The following is a 10,853-nucleotide window of genomic DNA, read 5'->3' as shown; positions in this document are numbered from 1 at the left end:
TAGTGCATTACAGGGAATTGTTTTCACGGCATGTTTCAGTTCAGGATCTTTTCTGCGGGTAAACTCAAAGAGGGATAGAAACAGGTCACTACCACCATCCAACAACAAGCTACTGTAAATGTGTCCTGGTGTCCGTTTGCACAGGGAAACTCGATCATGTCACTTATGTGTTTCTACCTTAAATGAATTCGCTAACAGTGATTGTAAATTAAGTTATTACATTGTTAGCTAACTATGATTAAATATGTCTGAAATTACAATTTAGAGTGACTGTTATAAGAGTTGACTGTCCAGATTATGTAATGTTGACATGAATTCTCTGTAAAGCTGCTTTGAAACGATATGTATTGTGAAAGCGCTATTCAAATAATTGTAAAATGAATTATGCTTGAGAGGTAATAGTGATTTTGTTGAAGTTCACTGTTGGCTCTTTCGGTGGTGGACAGGGGTCAGCATGGACACCCTGACTGGCTATTCAGTTATACAGTGTTTAGGACACAACAGAGACTGTAATACATTGTGATGTTTGCTTACAGGATAAAGAATTGAGTTATCTGAGGAAAATACTGCTTGAGTGTATGAAGAAAGACTCTCACAAGAGTTATGCAACACGTGTTTATTGGTGTTTTGTCTGAGTAAGTGACATGTAAAGTGACAGAAGACATTTTGATTTAATAAAGACATTACAAGTTACTGATGGCAGCACAACAGTCTCATTGTTAAAACATACTGCAGCAGCGCCAGTCGACAGCACAGGAACTTTAAAGATATTATAAACACTAAAGTATGATTTCTTTCTGTGAAGCTGCTTTAGGACAATGAGTCAAGCCATAATTATTTGTAAACTTATTTTCAAGATGAAAAGCACTATCCAAATAAATGTGACTTGACTTGAAATGTGAAGCTTTAGCTGGACTGTGTTCTGTTGAGTGTGAGTGGATGGAGATGGACACAGATTGAATTTTGCTTCATGAAAATCACATCATTGCTCTGTAAGTTTTGTGTGGATCTGTCCACACTCATATATATCAAAGATATGTTTTTACTGAAAGCCAAGTATTAATGTATGAATTTGCAAATGTATAAAAGATTTATATATTTTTAAGCTGTTGATTTTTGCATAAGAATCATTAGGAAAATGTATTTTCTAAAATATATTTATAGAAGCACAGAGACTCTTACTTTTTATGTTAGAAAGAGTTTCTAGGTTAGTAAGCACTACAAGTACAATCACAATGAACTTTGTGAAGTCCTGCTTTAGTAATAATTGTAATCAACTTTTTAAACCAACTAACCACAGCGTGTGCAGCAATAATTCCAGCTGCCATCAGTAGTGTAGCACCACAGGTAATCTTTACCATGGTAGCCACAGGGGTGACTAGGCTTGCAGGTTTGGTCAGTCACAGTGGAGTAGCAGCTGTCAGAAGTACAGCACTTGTGTTTTGTGCCATCATCTGTGTAGCACCACCTAGAACCTGAACCATATGTGGCACAGGCGTGGTCGCTGCGGCAGTACTGCCCGTTTTTAGCCTTACTTCTCCACAGCGGAGGACTGCAGTAATCCCAGCCGCCAGAGATGGTGTTACACCAGTAGTAGTCCTGACCGTATTTGCTGCAGGGGTGATCATCCTTGCATCTCTCTCCTTTATACGTGATGAGTGAGTACGGGGGTGAACACGCTATCAGTTCCTGGCCTGAGGAACACCAGTAGATCTGGAGATTTTCTTTGTACAGACAGGGAGTGGAGCAGCAGGGCTTGGTGCTGCTTGAGCAGGGCAAGCCATCAGCCGCAATATTGCGCTTCTTTGGGACTAACTGGCATTCAACAGATTCTTTTCCGTAATTAGTTATAAGACAAGCTCTTTCAGTAGAAACCTGTAGCTCTTCTGCCATAGTGGAATAAGAGCTCGAACTGCTGAAGGTTAATTTTACACTCATGTCAGTCACCTTGACATCCTCTCCATTAGTTCTGACTGTTTGGAGCGCATTAATTGTGTTCTGCACATTTGGGGTCACTGGGAGACTGATTAATTTCTGAAATGCTTTCTTAACCTCCTTTAATTTATTATTGTCTTCAAAACAATCATCCACAAAGATCTTAATATTTGAAAGCATATGAGCTTTGACTACATTGATATGACTGAGCACTCTGTTCAGCGCTGAGACACTTATCAGTTCTACATTACCTCCGGGCAGGTTTTCTCCTATATAGCCGAAGGAAAAAGAGTTTTTATTATTATAATTGTGTTTATAGCAGACAGCCGTCCAGATGTAAGAGGGCACCGTCACCCTTTCTGGCTCTTCAGAGATTTCCTTCTGTGGTATCCGTAGATTTGCATCAGGCACCGTACCCGTGACAATGTAGGCTGTTGCAGAACGATCACTGTTGAGCTTCTCTGTCAGAAAACTTTTTAAAGTGCTCTCCCACTTCTTCCACTGGATACGATTGAAACACGTGTCCATAGGTGCTGCATTGGTCAGTGTAAATGTTGCTGTACGGCTGTTATCAGTGCATGAGAAGCTGTTGGGGTTCAGTTGTCCTCGATCATATCCAGTGTCGCTGTAGTCACTGCTGATGGCTTGATTTCTTTTATAAGTACCTTGATTGTTTTGATTCTCAGGGACCATATAATCAATTGTGGAGTAGGAATCAGAAATCTGCAGAAGAAATATGTTTTTAGCTTAATGTTTTTTTGCTTGTGAGAAAAAGACTTTCATGTTTTTCTAAACAGCACATGAAAAAAGTTTTGTTCTTTCTCTCTGCTTTGTCTTGCAGTGGACAGCTTTACTTTATAAGAACGTTCAATAAAGTACCATCAATCTAATATATTTCATATAATATTTGCAATGACAAAACAGAATGAGGACCAATAATGGACCCTTCGCTATGCCCCGCCCTCCTTAGTTACTGTCAAGCTTTCACACCTAGCAAGTCATTTACAGTGTGTATGCACCGGTGTCAGACATTTCCAAGGAGATAATTAGTCATTTTTGGCGAACAGGTAAAATATCAGCGAGAGCAAGACAAAAGGGACTACAGTATGCATTCGAGGGATATATCCACGACATAATATGCAACCGATTAGAAAATAATTTGATCAAAACTGAAGCTAAAGCTCCCAGCGCAAGCAGCAGCCGCTTCATATGCTGACCATTCAAATGGGAAACACAAATCAAGGAACAGTTTTGTTCATCCACAGCAGGTTAAGTGAAGTTTGTGAAAATAACCTAATAATTATAAATCAAACAGCTTATCCATAAGTCTTGTGGAATAAACACAAGACATGAGTCTGACCACTTTGCAATGATAACATTCTCCCGCTTATATTTTTAGTGCACCAGGCTACTCCATCCTGCCTTTAATCATCTTATTTTACATTCAAATATAGGCATTATGAACAAAGAACCGTCATTATTTCCAAGCAATGATGTGCTGAGTTAGCCTAGCTAGCTAACCTAACTTTACCCGTCAGATTGTCCTACCCGGGCATACTGCACGTGCACACATATTACATCATTGTTGTCATGATAAATAACACACTACTGTACTTGCATTATTATAAGGGTAAGTTAGGGTTGGGTAGGTATAGACATTAATAAAGAACAATCTGATAAGTAGCATTTTTCGCTATTGACTTATACTTGTTCTAATGAATAACGCTATATCATATTGTGCTACCACTACTGCAGGGTAGCACAAATTGTCAGAACACAGGCATTTCTCCCCTTGGGTTTTAGGTTTCGGGATGGGACAAAAAGTCCCCCACCTCGTCCAAACTTGTTTCAGATTAACACAATCCCTACACACAGCGCTTTGACATGTTCCCTCGCTCAAAAGCTCGACAGACCTCCCGCGCCTAGTTACGGTTGTTAAACCACGATTGGCCTGTGACGGTTTTCGGGCGTGGCTTAGCGAAGGGTCATTTGAATTAACTGAACACTACTGTCTTGTTTCTTATGAAATGCAGAGCTTAAATTTTTTGTGACATTGAGTTTTTTTCCAATTATTTGAAGCTGTTTTGAAACAATCTGTATTGTATAAGTGCTATAGAAATAAACGTGACTTGAACTGCTAATGGAAGTCTTTTGTTAGAAATGAAACACATAGTTACCTTTGGCTCTAAGTGCCACTTGTCTGTCCTTCCAGCAGTGTCTGAGCATGAAGGATCCAGTGTGTAGGCGCTGTAGAGGGGAATCCGGTGAGGAACCGAGTACAGAGTAGCGTAGGAACCAGAGTTGTATGGAGTTGATCTCCTAACTCCAGAAGAGGTGATCTCAAACCTCTGACAGATTTTCTTGGCATTTTCATCCATTCCTTGTGGTTCTGTGTCTTTGTAGAAAAACCTGCTACACTTACCAAAGGTCTCGACCACTTCTGCCTGAGCACTGAATGCTCTCAGCACAATACAGGTGAGCAGACCCAGAACAAACATGGTGTGAAGCTGGTCTTGTGTTTGAGAGACAGCAGAAACACAGCTGCCTTAAATACACAGTCAGAGTCAGTGATGTTGTGGAGGTGTGACTGAAATTAACAAATGAGAAGAAATATGAAAGAATATGATGGGGTCTTTACTTCACCATGCTTAGGGTTATTTTAGAGCATGAACAAAAGCACTGATTTGCTCAGAAATATACACTACATGCACAGTTTGTGATTTTCACTTCAGTTTTCTAATACCTGTCTAACACAAACATCTCTGTGTTTCTTGGTAACACTCAACTCAAGAATCTTTGGATTCTTCTTTTTTTGTGGTGGAGAAAACTAAATGTCTCCAACACTTGGGCCTCCAATAAGTGTGTCTAAATCGAGTCTGAATGCAACACGAGGGAAAATAAAATAAGATTGCAGTCTAAATAAATAAACTCATGACTTTTGAGTAACAAGCTGAAGTAATCAAGGAATCCAGATTTGCTTTTACCTAGAAACATAAGGGTTTACTGAATTATAAATATGAAGAACCAATCATATTATAGAAAAATCATTCAGTCAATCAAGTCACCTTTGCCATGCTCCTATTCTATATAATCTGTTGTATTCTTTTGCTGGTGGGATTCTCTCTGAAATTGGTGATTAAAGCATGTTCAAACGTATTGTCTGGAGACTGTCTGGTTAGAGGAACACTAGAGACCTTATTCCCACGCGATAGTGTGCTGTTCTCTCTACATGTTTACTTTCTGAGCGTGAATATAGATAAACACAAGACAAACTCTGTTCAAGAGCCAGAATATGTGTGTCTTACTCCTTTAATGATTCAACATGCAGTGAAGTTTAAAGGGCACCTATTATGCAAAATTCACTTTTACATGCTGTTTGACCATAAATGTGTGTTGGCAGTGTGTGAGCAAAACCACCCTAGAATGAGAAAAATCCACCCAGTGGTTTTTTTTACAATCTCAATCATTCATAAGCACTGTCTCAGAACGCCCTGTTCTAAGATTGCTCTCACTGTGACGTAGAATTGCGCTAAGCCCCACCCACGTGGTTTGATTGACAATCTGGTTTTGGCATAGACCCCGCCGTCAGTGATCTGTCAACCATCCTCCATTGTTTCAACAACAGCCGGTAATGTCTCCTAAGAAACATAAGTGTTCTGTTGTGGGATGTAATAATGAACATAGTAGTTTTCACTTACTTCCGACATCAGAGCCACTGAAAACGCAGTGGATGGATTTTATTTACGAAGGAAAGGCGCCACTCAAAATTCCAAAATACGTTTATGTTTGCGCGAATCATTTTTTGACTGACTGTTTTGAGAACGAGGGTCAATTCAAAGCAGGTCTTGCTTCAAAGTTAATTTGTATTTAATGTTTTTTGAGCAAATAGTCATTTCAGTCGATGTCAGCCAATTCAATAACAAATGCGTCTAAAGTTGTTGTCGTCGTCGTAGAATGTCTGTGTATATCATTTAAACCTTGTTTGTATAGTGTGTATCTAATGTACTTAGCAAACGTTATCACAGTATTTGTGTTTGTAGTTTCAAAAAATTGCGCGAACGTTATCACAGTGTGTGTGTGTGTGTGTGTGTGTGTGTGTTGCACATCCATAATTGCAAAAGGGGCGTGATTAAAACTCTATAAGTACATAAATGTATCAAATAACCATTCAGAGACGTCCTGCTCCATTCTCAATTGTGTTTCTTCTGCCGGAGTCTCTTCATCATCTGGGTCTGATTCCGGTTCAAACATGTACGGCTGAATGCCATACAAAACAGCGGGTCTCTCACTCTCAGCCATTCTGCTTCTACCGACTGTTTACGCCCTCATCCAAAGGCAGGGCGGGGATATGCAGCTCATTTATATTTAAGGTGGTACACACCAAAACAGCTCTTTTTAAAACAGGCCCCAAAAATGACATTTTCAAATGGTTATAATAAATTAACTGTGGGGTATTTTGTGCTGAAACTTCACAAATACATTCTGGGGACACCCAAGACCAATATTACATCTTGTAAAAAGGGGCATAATAGGTGCCCTTTAACATAGGATGCGTGTATTCTTGGGTGAATTATACCTCATAAATACAGTAAACCGAGGCTTGGAAAAAGCTAACTCTATATCTCACATCATATCGTATACATCAACAATACATATTGTCGCATTTATATATTCTTGACAGGATGGAAAACCTGGTCAGGCTTAAATGGTCCAGGTCATGCTTAAAAGAAGGAGGTTATTATGTGAGAAACGGTGACCATAAATCTGACATTCATGACATGTGGAGTCTCTTAAGGTTTAACTCTTGGACTGCTCTTGTTCAAAGAACCAAATTGCATATCACAGCTATGCAGATGCCACCCAGATTTACCTAGCCCTATCACCTAACGACTACAGCCCCATTCACTCCCTGTGCCAATGCATTGATGACATTAAAAACTGAATGTGCCTAAACTTCCTTCAGTTAAATAAAGACAGAACTGAAGTCATTGCGTTTGGAAACAAAGATAAAGTTCTCAAAGTGAACATGTACCTTCACTCTAGGGGTCGATCAACTAAAAATCAGGTCAGGAATCTTGGTGTGATTCTGGAGTCAGACCTGAGTTTCGGTAGCCATGTAAAGACAATAAGCATATTATTATCTCAAAAATATTGCAAGATTTAAAATCCAATACAATGAATAATATCCGATATTATTTCCATCAGTCAATCTAGTGATGTATTATAATTGAAATAAAACCATGTCTATAAATCCCCTGTGATCACATCTGAATTCTGTGAATCATCTCTTGAGCTCTAATCATCACATTCATACTAATATCACCTGTTCATATTGATTTAAATGATGAATTACCTGGAGTCTCTGTGTGTCTGTGTGAAATTCAGAGATGAAATCTTCTGCTAAAGTCTTCAACTGAAGTCTGAAACTCACTGGACTTCTGTAGTGATATTTATACTAAGAAAAAAAATGCCCTTTACCCTCATGGAACCAGACTCTGCTGGCCCCCAAGATGAGTTTTGAGGTCAGCACATTACAGCATCGCAGCATTGTAAGTTTACTGTCATTCATGTTTGTGCCAAAAACAAACAAACAAAGTTTTGTGGTTTGAAACTGCAAACACCTGGTCTTTTTTGTGGCAAAGAAGTGAAAGAAAGCAACCAATATAAGTGAAATTAAAACAGATTTTAGTTATAGAAGATTTAAGGGTTAGTTCACCCAAAAAAATACAATTCTGTCATTTACTCACCCTGTCATTAATCATATTGCATATAACATAAAAACATTGGTCATGTGTGATGGTCAATGTTTATACAGTGGGCTTCAGAAATATTGGCACCCTTGGTAAAATATAAACTGACTATTAAAAATAGTTTTTGCCTCTTCTTCTCTTTGTATTTCTTTCAAAATATTCACAAAAATCTAAAATAATAGCCATGTTATTCAAAACAATATTGATTTTGTGTTAATTAAGGGTGTGACAATTTACTGGTATTGGGAATAAATGTAATGTTTAAAATGAATTGTATATGAGAAATAAATAATCTAGCGCCAGTACCTAGTTGACATCACAAAGTACAATAGGTGGCGGTAGTGCACCTTAAATTCTGCCAATCTGTCATAAAGCAGAAGACGTGGCACACGCAGCTACTGACGTGCAAAATCAGCCCTGCGTTCCATTCGGAAGGGCTATGCCCTAATCCCTACAAAGGATTTACCCTTTAGAGTGAGAGCTTCGAATGGATGAAGGGTGTTGGGGTCAAAAAAACTCTTCTTTTGGAACGCACTTCTGTGTCATCTTAATGGGACAATCAAGGAAGAGTAGATTGTGAAAACTGTGCCTTTTGTTTAACATTAGTTTATTTATTTATTTATTTTAGGTTTATCGCACCATATTGTATATTGTATCTATGAATTTTAAACATTTGAATGGACTGATAAAAGAAGCTGTAAAGTATTTTTTTGAAGCACAATGTTCTTTTTGAGCATATTGTAATAATATAATGGCAGTTATTTAGTAAAGCGTGGGGCTGACCGGAGCTATACTATACTAGTATACTTGTACTATGCTAAATACTAGTACAAGCACTCACATCCCATGCATCACATGACTATGAGTGTATCTATAGGCATAATAAAACAGTAGGAGGCAGTACTGTCTTTTCTCCACTTTTCTCCCCCACAATAAAATCCAACAAATGTCCTGGCCACGCTTCAGCCTCCCTGGTGTTCTTCCCTCAGCGCCAGGCTCAGCCCTGAGTCCGTCATTGTCGGTTTCAGCGCTGAGGGTGGATTCTGTGAGCCTCTCTGGCTCCCACCATTTTCTTGTTCTGGGGCCAGAGGGTTGTACGGTGCCAACCGATCCTTATATAGCACCACCCGTCGACCCCGTCCAGGCATTCGGTCCTGGAAAACCACCTCAAAAATTTTGTCCAGAATCTCTCCAGGTCCCTGCCAATGATGAGTCAGTTTGGGTGACAACCCCCGCTTCCTCTGGGGCAGAACACCCACATTCTACCTCCTGGCCCAAGGGTAGGCCCGTGAGCCTGAGTGTCATATGTCCGCTTCTGGCAGGCTCCAGCATCCACTAGAGCATCCCTGGCCAGTTGATGGACCATGCTCAGGCGCTCCTTCAATCGCCTGAGGTACTCCAGTTCTAGCCCACCAGCAATCTCTGGCTCAGGGGGTGCGGAGCTCCCTCCCTAACATCAGTGCCACCGGTGTGCACTGGCTCGACTCTTGCACTAGTGTCCTATACGCCCACAGGACCAGAGGCAGATGCTGGTCCCAGTCTCTCTGGTGCTGACTGGTCAAGATGGCAAGTTGGGTTGCCAGGGTGCGATTGAACTGCTCAACCAGTCCATCGCTTTGAGGGTGGAGGGGAGTGGTTCTTGTCTTGTTCACCCCAATTGCTGGCACACATCACTGAACAATCGGCTCTCAAAGTTCCGCCCCTGGTCACTATGAAGTTCCTCCGGCACTCCAAACCGGGCGAACATTTCGTCCACTAGGCACTGCACAGATGTGGAAGCACTTTGATCTGGCACCCCATACGCCTCTGGCCACTTCGTAAAATAGTCCATTGCGACCAGGACAAAACGGTTGCCAGCCTCTGTGATGGGGAACGGACCCAAAATGTCCACCCCAATCCTCTCCATGGGCGCCCCGACTAGGTACTGCTGCAATGGTGCATGAGAGCGTTGGCTGGGTCCCTTCTGCGCTGTTCAAACATCACAGCAGTGAACATGCAGCTCTGTAGATCCAGGCCAGTAGAACCGCTGCCACAGCCGCCGTACTGTCTCGGAGTTTCTGAAGTGGCCGGCTCCAGGTGCCCCATGAACCCAGTGGAGAACTTCCGGCTGCAAAGCTTAGGGAACCAGGAGTTGCAGACGGTCGATTACCCCGCCAGGGGCCTGCCACCGCCGGTAGATCACGCCATCGTGGAGCTCCAGGCTGCCCCACTGAGAATAAAGCGTCTTGATCTCGGGCCCCTGGGAAGACACGGCTGGCCAGTCTGAACGTGCTTAAGCCTCCAGCCAGCCCCTCACCTTCGCCAGCACTCGATTGTTCGCCTGCTGTTGCCTCAACTGCTCTGTGGTAAATGGCTCCCCATCTCCACTGCTATCAACTGACCTTACTGCCGCCGACGAGAGCCCCATACCTCTTTATTCCTGAAGACTGCAGTACTGACATTCGTCAGCTAAGCATGGATGTCTGGAGAGGGCATCAGCGTTATTATCCCCCCTCTAGGAGAGTACAGCCCCAACCCCCATGTTACTGGCATCAGTGTCCACAAGGAATGGTTGGTTGGGGTCAGGGTAGGCCAGGACAGGAGCATTGATGAGAGCGGCTTTTAGATGCTGGAAGGCCACTGCACAATCCTCAGACCACTCAAACCGCCGGCCCTTGTTTGTCAACTGATGTAAGGGGCTGGCGATGATTGCAAAGTTTCTGACAAATCTCCTGTAATAGGAGGCCAGGTCCAAGAAGCTCCGCAGCTCAGTGATGTTGGTTGGTGCGGGCCAGTCCCTCACCGCAGCCACCTTTGTTGGGTCGGTAGACACCCCGCTCTCGCTAACCACGTGCCCCAGGAACTGTGTCTGGCAGGTGAGCAGGTTACACTTGGCTGGGTTCAACCGCAACCCGGCGCTACGAATGGTTGTCAGAATCTCTCGTAAGTTATGAACAGCCTGGTCAAAGTCTCTGGCATGGACCAACAGATCATCCAAATAAACCACACAGCTGGTGCGGGGAATGTCTTTAAGGATCCTCTCCTTCAACCTCTCAAAGGTGGCCGGGGCATTACACAGTCCAAGGGGCATCACTTTAAACTGCCACATTCCTTGACCTATGGTAAACGCAGTTTTAGGCCGGGCCTCTGTCACTAGCTCTACCTGCCAATACCCGCTGCGCAAAATAG

The 10,853-nt window shown here is 42.2% G+C and overlaps 1 protein-coding gene across 2 annotated transcripts; it reads right to left on the bottom strand.

Annotated features, from left to right (window-relative positions):
• Window positions 1-601: 601 nt before the first annotated feature.
• On the bottom strand, window positions 602-7,351 carry LOC125273880. Of its 2 annotated transcripts, none has more exons than XM_048199656.1 (3): window positions 7,289-7,351; window positions 4,113-4,522; window positions 602-2,658 (listed from the first exon to the last, which is right to left on the bottom strand). In XM_048199656.1, exons 2-3 carry the CDS (start codon window positions 4,431-4,433, stop codon window positions 1,291-1,293), a joined length of 1,689 nt encoding a protein of 562 aa, XP_048055613.1. In that variant the 5' UTR covers window positions 4,434-4,522; window positions 7,289-7,351; the 3' UTR covers window positions 602-1,290. The 2 variants fall into 2 exon arrangements, with proteins under 2 accessions (XP_048055613.1, XP_048055621.1); XM_048199664.1 differs by lacking the exon at window positions 7,289-7,351 and adding an exon at window positions 6,968-7,027.
• Between the last annotated feature and the right edge of the window lie 3,502 nt (window positions 7,352-10,853).

Source organism: Megalobrama amblycephala, linkage group LG1 (genome assembly GCF_018812025.1).
Source record: "Megalobrama amblycephala isolate DHTTF-2021 linkage group LG1, ASM1881202v1, whole genome shotgun sequence".
In the NCBI taxonomy this organism is placed as follows: Eukaryota; Metazoa; Chordata; class Actinopteri; order Cypriniformes; family Xenocyprididae; genus Megalobrama; species Megalobrama amblycephala.
This window is presented reverse-complemented; position numbering and strand designations above follow the sequence as displayed.